At 41.6% G+C, this 14426-nt stretch overlaps 2 protein-coding genes across 5 annotated transcripts in view; one reads left to right on the top strand and one right to left on the bottom strand.

The window, feature by feature from the left end:
- The window catches only part of VPS37A (VPS37A subunit of ESCRT-I), an 83146-nt gene extending 79698 nt beyond the window's left edge, over positions 1–3448 (top strand). For both annotated transcript variants that reach the window (XM_003734583.6, XM_078347417.1), the window contains exon 12: positions 1952–3448. The gene's annotated coding sequence lies outside the window, so the exon portion shown is untranslated. The remainder of the gene's footprint in view (positions 1–1951) is intronic.
- The window catches only part of MTMR7 (myotubularin related protein 7), a 102490-nt gene that overhangs the window by 27936 nt on the left and 60128 nt on the right, over positions 1–14426 (bottom strand). For all 3 annotated transcript variants that reach the window (XM_035270196.3, XM_002756900.6, XM_035270197.3), the window contains 2 exons: positions 12430–12564; positions 2855–2987 (listed from right to left, as the gene is read on the bottom strand). In XM_035270196.3, coding sequence (XP_035126087.2) covers positions 2855–2987; positions 12430–12564 — 268 coding nt within the window. The remainder of the gene's footprint in view (positions 1–2854; positions 2988–12429; positions 12565–14426) is intronic.

Here is a 14426-nt window from a genome sequence, read left to right as displayed (position 1 = left end):
GCTGGGCTTAATACTTAGGTGATGGGTTGACAGGTAGAGCAAACCACCACGACTCAAGTTTACCTATGTAACAAAGCTGCACGTCCTGCACATGTACCCCAGAACTTAAAAGTTTTAAATAAAAAAAGAAAATACAGAGTATCCTCTTACTATTTGAGGGAAAAACCATTATCTATATGATCAAAAGGGAAACTACTGTGAAAGTCACTTCATTAAATTACAAAATTGCTTGTTATGTAACTGAAATGCATCATATTCTCTCCTTAGAAAGTATAGATCCCACAAAAAATAGTTTGGTTGAAATGTACAAATCGAAGTTCAAATTAAATCGGCTCTATAGAGGACCTACACAGGATGTGAACTTGGTCCTGGATTTCAGCTTCTGATGAAATATCTTGCAGCTCTTGCTCACAGAGAGCTGTTTGAAGCCAGAATGCAAACAATTTTACTTTTCTACTCTTTGAAATCTATTCTGATTACATCCATAGCAATGGTTAAAAAATGAATAAAATTATCATGAATGAAATGCATAATTCATTCCTCTGCCTACCAAGTGACCAGCAGTATGAACCTTCTTATCTCTTTGATGCCAAGGACAGCTGTTTGGAGGAGGAAAAGCCTTAGAAGGTGGGTCTGATTGCAACACTTCATCATCAGCTCAGCCTCCGCAATGGTTTATAATTTACTTGGTAAAAACAGATAGTCAAACATTGGTCAAGACCACGGACAAGCATCCAGGAAGATGTCCTTGCCTACTGCACTGCACATAGCTGAAAAAGTTATGTGGAAGCACCATGTTCCCTTATGAAACAGATAGCTGCCCTCCGGAACTTGGTCAGTTTGCATTTCTTTAGAAAACAGCAATGAGTCAGATCACAGGCGTAAGAGCAGGAGAAATGGTTCCTAACAAGAAACCAAATAATCACCAATTTAAAAACAAGTCAAATTTATATGCTATAAGTACTCATAGGAGCAACTTTCTGCAGAGAAGAATATATGTTCTCCAAGTCATCTTATGAAATGACCAAATGAAAAATTTAAAGCATAAATTAATGATGCTAAGTGAACAGTCTTCATATTAAAGTCATACTACCTTTCCAATAACAGTACCAAGCTAGTCCAATCTTTCAATGCATAAAAAACACAGTTTGTAGCAGGGACAGCCAAACTGTGCATGACAATCTCCAAAAGTTTAAGCTGCTCAAATCATGTATGATCACCGTGACCTAAGACAATGCCCAGGTAATGTCACTGTGACCTGAGAGACTGACTGCCAACTATGTAGAAAAGATGGAAATGGCTCTAGGGTTGAGATGTTTTCAGTTGTAGGAAGGGATTTTTTTCTAAAGAGGGGCATCAAATTGTCACAGCTAGAAGAACTATAGGAAGTTCTGGTCTAGGTTGGATGCAGTGACTCACACCTGTAATCCCAGCACTTTGGGAGGCCGAGGTGGGCAGATCACGAGGTCAGGAGATCAAGACCATCCTGGCTATGATGAAACCCCGTCTCTACTAAAAAAAAAAAAATTCAGCCAGTCTTGGTGGCACATGCCTGTAACTCCAACTATCCAGGAGGCTGAGGCGGGAGAATTGCTTGAACCTGGGAGGCAGAGGTTGCAGTGAGCAGAGATCACGCCATTGTACTCCAGCCTCAGTGACAAAGTGAGACTTCGTCTCAAAAAAAAAAAAATATTGGCCTAATCCTGTCATTTTGCAGCAGGTAATGGTTCCCCAAAAAAGTTAACTATGTGTTCAAAGTTTCATAATGACTGATACGAACCAGAAAGTCCAGAAAAGAGAATGGAAATTAGGCCTGTTTGTGACACTCAGATTTCTTCAACTGCAACATTAAGTTGTTCTGATTAAACGAAGAACTGCATAAGTAACTGAGAGCAAATGTGGATTCCTGGAAAAAATAATTCAGCACCTTCTTTGTCCCTCTTCATTCCAGAGCCTGCATTTCCAATCAAGACAGCCAACCTCCCTGGCTCCCAGCTCCAGCTCTCCAGGGCTTTCCCCTGAAGTGCAGACACAGCATGGACAGCCAAGGCACAAGGCCATGGTTTCTGCATCCTCTGCCTTTTCCCAGTTGCCAGAGCCGGAAGTGGTTAGACAACGGCAACAGATTCCTTTCAGGGTCTCTATGATCACAAGGAGCAGAAGTGGCAGACAAAGCTGGTTTTGCTTGAAATGCAGCATTTCTGCTCATCAGCATGTGGTTGGTTTGGCCACATGAATAACTCTTCTATATTACACAATCCATCTCTTTAATTTCCTATCCACACAAGTATGTAAGTCTGTGGGTATGGGTCTTACAGTGTTCGCTGCTACATGTCGGAGCGTGTGTGGAGGTGGCAGGAGGTTACATGCATGTGGATTGCAGTGGCTGCTGTTTAGAAATTCGAGTCAGAACCTCCAATATTCTCCCTTCTAAGGGCCTTCAGCAAGGATACAGTTTTTGAGCCTGATCTCCATAAAAGAATGGCTGGTTATTGCTTTATTCCTAAATGGCCTTAACTGTGGATCAAACTAACATTATGAGGAAGAAAGAAAAATATCCCTGTTATTAAAAATATCTAATTTCTACCTGAGATGTTAAGTACCATTGTAGAGTCCCTGACTGCTAATCACCAAGTGATAAAACCACATCACAGTGATGCTTAAAAAAGTAACAGAAAGGTTCTTAAATATTTAAAGAGCCACCATAACATGATATTCTTCCCAGATTATCACGCTTATGTAAATAGCATCATTGGGGGAAAAAAACATTTTAAAATCAAGACTATCTTATTCCCTTTTGGCATCAAAATATTGAACTGCATTTTTTAATGCTGTGCATAAGGAAATGGTTTACCTTCCAGCATTTTCTGCAGACTGTTCCTCATGACATGGATGTTCTCTATCCCGATAAACTGAAACTTGATATTGGAATAATTGTCTTCATTCTCATAGCCTTTCCCTGCAGCACGATTTGCCATTGCATTAAGCTGCAGTGGTCAGCAAAACAGAACAGTCATCAATTACACTGATGAAACAATGATGAAACAACCAAAACATTTCATGGACACCCAATCAAAGCATTCAAAATGATGTGCAGGAACACAGTATGCTTATCTGAATCACTGCAACATTGTACTAACTACACAGCTTCAGGCACTCCTGCTGAGCTTATATTCAACAGCATGAATTTGTTGTGTGGGTCACATTTTCTTAGCTGGAAAGCAGTCTATAGATAAACCCTTTTGGAGATGTCTCTTTCAGTCCCTGTCAAAGATGCCAAACTGATTGTCGAATTCTGTGATGGAACCAAGTAGTCCAGTTAATACTACATATAACCCGGAGGTTGGCAGAATAACAGCAGAAACAGCTGTCAATATAAGGCTCTAAACATTACGTTATTATGTCTTCTAGTATTACATTGGTCAATAAACATGTTATCAAATAGGAATGGTTGCATCATTCTGATTTGCCCACAAGATCCCTCAGATGCCAAGTTAAACCTTGAGCAGGAATTACTAAATAAAATGAAGGCAAGGAATGCAATCAAGTCTCCAGAGGCATTTCCTCCAGCCACCTTATTTAAATCTAGAGCTCTATTGGACTTTTTAATCACTTTCATTATTATAATTTTACATATGAGAAGTTGGAGTCTTCAAGACAAACTAGGTTAAGTCATAGCAGTCTTTGACGAAATTTATTACATCCAAACACTGTCCTAGCCCTGCATGGCGAAAATCAAAAAGGGGACAAGTCCAACTTTAGCTGGGAAATTCATAGGTTTCTAGAACAGAAAAACATTCTTGCTATTTAATTAAGCAGGTCATCACATCCTGGAAAACAGTACTGAATGACCATTCTCCTCCTCTACCCACCTGTAACTCCAAGGACAGGAGAGCTATCCCTATGCCAGGAACTCACCACCAGAAAAAAATCTGCTTTTAAGAGTACAATGCCACGCAGTACTTTTCAAAAAGCTAAGTTAAAAGAGCTAAGTTTAAAGTTAAAAACACATATCTTCTTTGACACAGTTCTCCTAAAAACCTGATGAAATTGAAAGTACCAGCACATAAAAATAGATGCCCAAGAATCTTTATTGCAATAAAGCTTAAAACCCATGGCTATCTCAATAGGGCAAAGATAGGATACAAGATGGTTTATCATGCCCTGGACTGCGAGCAGCAACCAAGGAGGAGGCCACAGATCACACAGCAAACAGACAGATGCTCCGAGGCTTACAATGGGGTTACATCCTGATGAGCCGATCATAGTTGAAAATACCCTAAGTCAAAAGTGCATGGCAAATGAAGCTGGCGCCTGCTGCTGCTGCCCAGCATCACAAGGGAAGTATAGTTTCTTAATGGGTCTGTTGCTTTTGTAGCATTGTAAAAAGTCAGAAAATCACCTAAGTCGAACCATTAAGTCAAGGATCCTCCGCGTGTAGACTTGGCATTGGCCATGACAAGTGAAAAGAGTAAGCTACAGAATAATATTCATACAATCATCCACTTCTTATAAAGCCAACCTATACACATGTATTTAAGTTTATGCATGTTGATCAAGCAGAATAAAAATGTATAGAAAGCGATACCAATTTGGCAGCAATTACATCAGAAAGACAGGGTGGCAGGTGACAGGGGAATGCTATCAGTACTACTTTAGATGCCCCTGGAATCTTTCATTGATATGGAGAGCATATATGAAGTTTGTAATTTAAATTAAAAAAATAAAGTGTATTAGAAGTGAAAAAACAGCACAGGACAAGCCATTGCCATAGGGGCCCAGGCTGGCAGACACCTCACGTCTCAGTAGCAGCCCTGCTCCATGACTTAGCTCATATGGCATCAGCTGGGGCACATCTGCCCCTCAGGACACTGTTCCCAGTCTACAAAAGGGTCTTTCTCCCAGGCATACTATGAGAATAAAGAGTTTGGCCTTAACCAAGAAAAAATATTAAAATAATGCATTTTAGTACAATTTACGCTCACACTTTTAAAAGTATAAATATTTTATAGGGAAAAATTTTCTAAAATTACCTATAGACATCATTCTTTCAAAACTATTATGAAATATCACTGCTTTGCATAATTATTTTTCAAAGATATTGGTTTATCCTTTAAAATAAGCTTCATAAATAGAATAGGATACTTGCAAGTATCTTTACGGACATGAACCTTACATTTATGCTGTACCTTGAATAATTCAAGTTAAGCCTATTCACCACATACCACAGAGATACTCTTTTTTAAAAAGCATAACAAAAAAAACCCAGCCAGGCACAATGGCTCATGCCTGTAATTCCAGCATTTTGGGAGGCAGAGGTGGGCACATCTCTCAAGCCCAGGAGTTCAAGATCAGCCTTGGCAACATGGCAAAACCCCATTTCTACAAAACAAATGCAAAAATTAGCCAGACGTGGTGGCACGTGACGTCCCAGCTACTTGAGAGGCTGAGGTGGGAGGATTGCTTGAGCCTGGGAGGTCAAGGTGACAGTGAACTGTGCTCATGCCACTGTACTCCAGTGTAGGTGACCAAGCAAGACCTCATGTTACTGACCATTCTCCTTCTCTACCCACAAAGGACAGGAGAGTTATCCCAGGCAGAGATATAAAACAAAAAAGAGAGAGAGACTACAAAGTCTACAAAAGTTATCATGGGGTGTGGAATAATTTTTTTAAAAATTAAAATTAAAATATTATTTTAATCTATAATTAAGATGCCACATACGCCTTATTAAATAGGTGATTATCTTTGATCCAGGAGAACTTACTGGTAGTCTTCTTTAAAAGCAAGGGAGCAACACAACCTCCTGAACATCAATGTGCACTTCTCAAAATGAACAGAAGGTGGCAATATTTAATCTACCACCTAAAGTGTAATTGCTTAGGATTTCCACTTATTTTACAGGACCTATCACAATAATGTAGCAAAAGATGAACCCTCAAAGCAGGAGATCAGTTTTACAATTAATAAAAATTCAATAAGTTATCCTGAACATTTTATATGTATGTGCGTGTAGTAAGATAAAGCATCAAACAAATCGCTATTACTGCATCAAATATGGTCGTCTGTCCCTTTGACTGAGAACTCCATTTCACAACTAAAGAAAAGCTATTCATTTCAGGTCCTAAAAATTCTCAAGGAGATAAAGCAATAAAGGTAGCCACTTCAGTTTCAATTTATGTTTAAGAAACACAACAGATAGGTGAAAAGTAGGACTGGAAAAAGTACCCTGTTTCCTAACACAAGGTTCTTTTGCTATTTGATAATATCAGTGTCTTTGGGTGTAGAGAAGCTAATAAATGAAGCAAAGACAACACTTCATGGACACCTACTGTGGCCAGGAGTCACATGGAGTAAAATCAAGCTGTTCTTGCTGTCTTCAGCTTAGAACTGAGAATGGAAGGGAAAGCATAGGCCCCAATGGTCACAGAGGACATCCACCAGGACTGGGCAGGAGCTGGGTTAACAATACAGACAGTGACAGAGACAGGATTTGGAATCTAAGGCAACTCCACCTGGCCTGGGGATCAGGGATAACGTTCTGTACAAGAGAGAAAGCTGAGCTGGACGTGAACATAATCTGGAAGGATGGAGAGAGAGAAGAGGGCATTCTAGATGACCAATGAGCTAACCACTCCAGGGGAAGATGAAGGCTCCTGTGTGGCAGCTATACCAACAGGGAAGGCTAGAAAGCACTCAGGGTCCACTATAACAGGTCCAGCCAAGGAACTGAGACTTCTTCTGTGGCAGTGGATTTTCAGCAAGTCTAAGTGAAAAACTGGAGACTGATTTAGTGTCCACAACAGAGAAGACAGGAATAAGAAGTGAGCAGAGAGGGGTGGGCAGTGTAAACCTTGGCACTGAATGAGAGGAGGGGTGGAGAATGCAGGCTCCACGAGGGACTCTGTCCATCTCATTTATGGCCATATTCCTGTCCTTCAAACCAGCACAGAACAGGCACTTAAGGAAGATTTGCTGATCAGCTGAGCAACTGCATAAATGACTGGATAACAGAATGAAGCCAGGGAAGAGCAGGCCAAGACTGTGAAGAAACAGCATCAGATTCTTGCCCTAACCCTGAATCAAACATAGGAAAACTTAGTCTGTGTTCATCTGGATATCAGGTTAAAGGTCAGCCTGGTCACTACCTTAGTCTTGGAGTCTGCCATTTTCACAGCTGCATTTTAGGCCTGAATAATGAGAATGCCAGAGCTGACACGGGTCCGAAATGACCGTAAAAGTTTATCTTGGCATGGGAAGATTGGGTCTTGCCCTAACACAGGTTGTCAAATGATGGTCCTTCTCTATCCCACCTATATAACTGGTTAAAGGAAGAAACGTAACTTGTGGTACAAACACAAAATTGTGAGTTGATTTGATTCCTTGCAACTATTCTCTACACCTGTGCTAATCAAAAGACTCCCTTCTACCTGCGAAGGGCATGTTGGGCAGATTTGATAGCAACAGGTTTACATTCGGATAGAAAATCTCCATCTAGCCTAACTTGGAATTCCAGTCCCGTATAGTATGTAAAATTAGGTCTTCCCCCGATTACAGGCTATTTGGACTGGTGAGGGTTTGCTCCGGCCCTCCCTCCCTCTCCTCTCTCTTTTAGGCCCTATCTGTGTACTGGGAGGATGCGTGCAGAGGAGGGGTAAGAAAAGAGGTACATTTCTCTTTGCAAAGCTAGGCAAGGTTGCAATTCTCTCTTCAATAGTTGAATGAGTTGGTCACCACTTCCCTCTCTGGCATAGTGTCTGGCAAGTGCTGAATCTCCCAAGGTATAGATGCGGGTTTTGGAGGTGGGGAGTACACATCTCACTGACATGGGAGAGCCACCTTGGCTTCAGCCTATTCCAGTCCACTCAGCTTCCCTCACCAGCATACCCACCACAGTCATCTGCAGCTGAAGACACCCAGTGGCTGAGCCCTTTCAGGAAGGTTGAAGCAAGATGGCTCCTGCTCAGCTTCCTTCCTCAGGATCCACGTGACCCATAGGAAATTTCTCCATCTTTGCCCTGCCAAAGGGAAGGGGTGCAGATTGCCCCACAGCCACGGGGCACTGACCTCTTCCCAACTCTCTTCCCCCTGGTTGCTGCTATGATGGCCATCAGCAGGTGTGAGACCCCAGATTCCCCTCTCTCAGGCACTTCTCATCTCTACCACTAATTTTCCTAGGTGACCCCTCCCAGGACTCAGCGAGTAGAAACCACCTACTCGCTAATTCCAGAGAAACAGAAAAACATCCCACATGACATCCTGTTACGCAACTGAAAACTCGCTGACCTGGTGAAATCAGGGGGCATAACCACAGTGCAGTCTCTGGAGAAGGAGCAAGGACAAAAGGCCAGGCGTCACGGAGGCAAGTGTTGCCTCGCCCTCCGCCCTTCTCTTCATGCCTCAGCACCCCCTCCGCTAGCCCTGGCTGCCTCACAGGAGCTGGTAAAGGGTTCTCCAGCCTCACCAGCGGTGAGCTCAGAGGTGGTAACCCTGCAGAGCCTCCACATGGAAACGTGGCTCTGCTGGTAATTTTTGTCAACAGAAAAAAGTACCATGGTCAAACACCTGGGTCAAACCCCAGAGTGGGCTCTAGGGTTACATAAGCCTGGATGTGAATCCGGGTTCTGCCCTCAACTGTGTGACCTTGGGCGAATTACTTAACCTCTTTTAAGTTCAAGCCCTTATCCATGAAAAGAAAAAAAACCCTCTTAACTTGCAGGATTCTTAAAAGAACTAAATGAGAAAGTGCCTGGCATTTTTACAAGCTCAGCAAAGTCCCAGAACAAATGAATGATAAAGTCATGAACAAGATTGCAGTAAAATGAGTTCTCTCTCATTGGAAAATTCAACAAATACTGCATCAACACTTTCATATTTTCATAATGCACCAGCCCCTAGCACTAATATGGGCCCTGACGAGCATAATTTTGTTTTGAATTAACATTCAATACATGCTTAAAGACTTCACTGAATTTTTTTCTTTTTCTTTCGAAACAGGTTCTCCCTCTGTTGCCCAAGCTGCGGTGCAGTCACACAATCGAGGCTCAGTGCAGCCTCCAACGCCTGAGCTTAACCATCCTCCCATGTCAGACTCCCAAGTAGCTGGGACTACAGGCTCATGCCACCACACCCAGCTAATTTTTTCTATCTTTATGCGGGTCCCAATATGTTGCTCAGGCTGGTGTCTCCCAAAATCTTAACATCAACAAGCAATTCAGAGGCTTTCATCTGAACAGCTGGCTCTGGAAGTTCTTATGTGGGGCCAGCCTTGCTCAAAGGGCAGGAACAATCCAGGTCAGCTCCCAATCCTTTTTCTTTTTAATGAAACCTGTGAGCAAATCTGAGAAGTGCCTGATTGCCATGGTCTACACTTCCCAGAGCAAACTCAGTCTCCTGGCTACCAAGGAGGCCTAACACACTCTGGAACAAAAGTCAACAAACACAATCTTTAGAAGAATGAGAGCTCTAAGCAAACAGTTTAAGCCTCACGTGAAGTGTGCATGGATGAATGAGAAGCAGGCACGGCTCGTACAAGACCCCTGTTTTCCTTAATGGATCAGCCTCAAACTCACTGCTGAGAGTAAACACACTTAGCGCTAAATAGACCCTTCAAATCAAATCCTTTGGATTAATTTATGTTAAATCTGGAATATGCCTGGCTCTCCAGCTACCACATTTCCTAGAAGGTTTACACAACACAGTACATATCTGGATCACTGGTCCTAAAATTAGTAGGTGAATCTGTCTGGCTTTATTTAAATCTGAAAAAAAAAAAAAAAACAAAAAAAAAACTGGATAGGAAAAAGGCTTCCCAATCTCTACTCAGTAAAGCCCCTGTCTTTTCTCTTTCTTTTCTTATCTTATCTTGTCTTCAGTGTATCTAAGCAGCTAATCATTAAATCATCTGTAACTATTAGGAAATTTAAAACGGCCCCATCTTGCAAACAAAGGGTACAAAGAAGAGGTGGCAAGGCAGTCACATTAGAAGGAAAGGTTTAAATGCAATGGCCCCGAGAGAAAGGCACAAAGTGAAAGAGAATAGTAAAAGCCAGAGATTTTCTGACATATTTCAGTGAAAATCTTCCAGCAAAGAAGCGATTTTTTTCTCCAGTTTGAAACTTTTATCTGGGAGTTGTGCTCTGAGAAATTAAAAGGAAGGGACCCTTGACCTGTAATCTAGTAGAATGTGAATGTGATCTAGCTGTAATATCGGTTTCATCACTGATCTCCATGATGGCTTTGCTCATCTGGCATCCGTGAGTAGTGACTCCATCCTCACTACTCCACACACATCTCTCCCACTGTGTGCTTCGCTCCAAAGAGGACAGGATGGTTCTGAGGTGAGGGTAGGAGTAGGGCGCCGATCTTTCTCTAGGAAAACATCGCATTACATTATCCTGGACACAAATCATAATATTTGGTGACATGAGGTTCAGAGAATCTGTGAAAATCACCAAAGCCTGAGTATCCACACAAAGGATTCAGTTCTCATGATTTCTCATATCACCAATGAGTATAGACCATGTTTATAATTACCTCTTACCAACAGAGCACACTTTTAAATGACTTGAACTGTTGGTTTTATTTTATCCTTCCTTGTAATTTTTTTTTTATTTCGTTGTAATGTTTAGGTCCTATGTTCTTTTTGTTTATACCTTCACTGACATATAATTCACATGTGACACCATTTACCCATTTAAAGCAAACGATTCAAGGGTGTTTGGAATAGCCACAGAGTTGTGCAACCACCACCATGATCTTATTTCAGAACACTTCCATCTCCCCAAAGATAATCTGCTACCCATTAGCAGTCACTCATCATTTCCCTCCCTTCCCCCAGCCCTAGGCAACCATCAGTCTATTTTCAATGGTTATGAATTTGCCTATTTGGAACATTTCATGATTCCTTTGTGACAGACTTCCTCTTAGTATAACACTTGGAAGATTTGTCCATGCTGCAGTATGTATCCATAGTCCATTCCTTTTCATAGCTGAATAATATTCCATTGAATGAACTTGCCATATTTTATAAATCCATTCTCTGCTGACAAACATTTGGTTACTTATATTTTTGGCTATTACTGATAATGAACAAATATTCACATACAACTTTTTATGTGGACATAAGTTTTCATTTCTTTTGGTTACATACCTAGGAAGGAAATGCTGAGTCATATGGCAACCCAACGTTTAACTAAATTTAAGGTCCTCATGGTTTTATACCTTTTCCATATTGAAAAAAAAATTTCAAACTCTAACTTAGGAAGTGAAAAGTTTCTTAAAATGAACTTCTCACCCCACAGAAAAAACCACTGTAAACAGTCCCCCAATTTTTTTTTAAATGGGATTGCATTCAACGTAATTTCTCTATCCTACTCCTAGGACATCCTGGACTCCTCGGCTTACCATACAAGGAGACAGAACTGCATGTTCATCTTTCTCCTCAGTCACAGGTCCAGGCACATTTTCATTATTGGCATGAAAAGTGCGATGCCAAATAGGCTGACTAAGGGATGTTCCACTCTGTCATCTCATTCTGCTACAGTCAAAGCACTTGTAGATGATTCTGTGTCCATCCCTCTAGCGACTCCACTTGTTGATGAGTTTTAAAAGAATTGGGTCTAAGGAGAAAAACTGGAAATTTTATTGGACTTAACACTGATTCTCCTTAAAAAAAAAAAGTAAGGCTGAGTGGAAGGTAAGTATAAGATCAACGTGACTCATCCCTTGATGTCTAGATTTATTATTTCTTTTTGGTTTGCTTAAATTAGAAAAGTAATGTATTAATACATATGTAATTGTAAAATAATGATTTTCTAACAATAAACAAGCAGAAAGCCCTCTACCTCCCCAACTTACTCCCTTCTCCAGGGAATTTTAACGGTTCCATGTTTATCTTTTCCGATCTTTCTCTATACATTTTTACATACCTACAACTTTTTTTAAAAATACGGTCTTTAAAAAATTTACATATTTTATAAATCTTTCCAAGTCACAGGTATAGATTACTACAAGTTGAATTTGAAAACTAATTTGAGTACCTTGCAACAATTGAACTGCTGGAGCTCTAGACTGAATTTTCTTGTCAGAGCAGAAAGAGTTGTTATAGAAATAAACCCAATACTAATTTGGTTATACTTAGGAGCACCATCTCCAAAAGGAAGCCACATTCATTTGGGTGCCTCTGTGTGCCCAGCACAATGCCAGGGGCAGGGGAAATAGAAAATGTACTTGCATACTCAGAGGCTTCAGGAGCAATGGACCTCCAGGAAGCAGCCAGCAGGGTGCCCAGATACTAACTATGCCAAAAGGAACCACGCCTTTGCAGATGAAGCAACCTGCACAACACATGGCAGTCGGCTAGCCTTTGCCTTGCCTCCAGTTTCACAACTCAGGTGCAAAGACATGCATAGCAATGGTGACACTTACTTTAGGCCGGGTGTCAACAACATAAACGAAGTCACTTCCTGGATTGGCTTTTCTAATGGCCTGGAGCATCTGCTCATCCTCTAGGCACCGGGCACTGAAGCCAGACAGGGGCTGGCTGCTCCGGCAGATGGAGGCCTGGGGGGAGAGATCACAGCAACACAGCACTGTCAGGTAACTGTACCCATGAGAGACACTCTCCTTGTGTCTCCAGAACAAAGAGCCCTTGGCTCATTGATAGTCCACCTCTGCTTACGAAAACATGATACAGCTTTCTGGAAATCAAGACTTGTTTATTTTTCATTCAAGTCAAAGAAACCACTAATGGGCAAATGACACAAAAAGCCTCTCAGTGCAAAATATTAGCAATGTGTAGAGATGTTTAGATAGGATCTAAGTTATGAAATTTAAAACCATTTAAATAACATACTTTCCTTTTCACTGGTATTATTTCATTTTCCTGCTGAAAGAAGAAGTAGAAAACGATTAACTGTTCTCCTCAAATGTACAGGATACTATTAATGGCAAGATTAGTAAAATAAAAATTATTTTTTAAAATGCTTTCCAACCTTTTTTTTCCCTTTACTAGCCTATCTAGAAACTTCACAAATACCAAAAACCAATTTTGATTCTAAATGGGAAACTTTCATGGTGACAAAAGGCCAGGCTGCTGCTAGATTTGATACCTAAGGACAGCAGGCACATACCCACGCTGACTTGTCTGTTTAGAACGAGGGGGATTTTTTTGGAATCAGTCTGCATTCTCTGCTGCAAGCCCCCTACCCTGCAATTCTGGCAGAGTAAACTGCATTGTCAAGTGAACATCTAGAAGAACATAAACATTTCCCTGAGTTATGAATACAGGTATAGGTATTCATAACTCGGGTACAGACCAAACCTTGCAGCTATACAACTTAGGCTTTTGTGGCAAAGTACTTTTATGGACTTAGGTTCTAACATTTAAATTAAACATAAAACACCCAATAAAATGCATGAATGACTCAAAGCATCTACACTGAGACTGTAAGCCCACAGTGTGAAAGAATGAAGGCAGGGATAGAAACCCTCCATGCCAGATAATACGGAGGGGATATTTTCACTGAAAAGAGTCCTATCATACCACAGCCTGTTCAGGATGCTGGCATTACAGGGTTCTATCCATCAAGGGGCACACCAAATCTTAGTCCAATCACAGCTTAACTGTCTTTAAGCCCAACCCAGGAAAACTTAACATGGGTTTGGATTACTCAAAAGGGCTTGGGTGCTCCTTGTTGGAGAAGGTGGGGACACTTCTCACTAGCGCTGAAGCTGGAGAACCATAGAATGGCTGGACATATGATAGGGCCATTGTCTGAGGGCACCAGCACCATTCTGCAGAGACAATCACTGAGGGAGTTAAAGGAAGCCTGAGACCAACAGCCAGGCTCAGAATTCAGGGGGGCAAGGTGTGGGAGTGGGAAGCAAAGGGGCAGCAGAGTCACTCCAGGGTGGCTCCTTCCTGACTGGTGGGGAGGAGAAAAAGATCACAAGGGTATGAATATGGAAGAGAGGATGGCAAGCAATGGCAAGGCCACCAGCCAAAGGAAGTGATGGCGGGGATCCAGAGGAGAGCAAAGGCAAGCTACATCCAGCAACCAGAAAGCAAATGACACAGATGGATTTTGTGGCGGTCCTGTTTCCTTTGATCTTTAAGGGGTAAAGGTCTGCCGCCTGCTGCGAGGGAATTCTGCCTGGAGAGAGAATAACTCTGAGCTGGCTTTAGATGATACTTTATCTGGGATAAAGAAATATTAGTTGGCAGGGTGCAGTGGCTCATGCCTGTAATCCTAGCATTTTGAGAGGCCGAGGTGGGTAGATCACCTGAGGTCAGCAGTTTGAGACCAGTCTGGCCAGCATGGTGAAACCCATCTCTACTAAAAATACAAAAATTAGGCATGGTGGTGCACACCTGTAATCCCAGCTACTTGGGAGGCTGAGGCAGAAGAATTGCTTGAACCCGA

The sequence above is a fragment of the Callithrix jacchus genome, chromosome 13, assembly GCF_049354715.1.
Source record: "Callithrix jacchus isolate 240 chromosome 13, calJac240_pri, whole genome shotgun sequence".
In the NCBI taxonomy this organism is placed as follows: Eukaryota; Metazoa; Chordata; class Mammalia; order Primates; family Cebidae; genus Callithrix; species Callithrix jacchus.
Note: the sequence above shows the minus strand (reverse complement) of the source record. Positions and strands in the feature narration are given on the sequence as shown.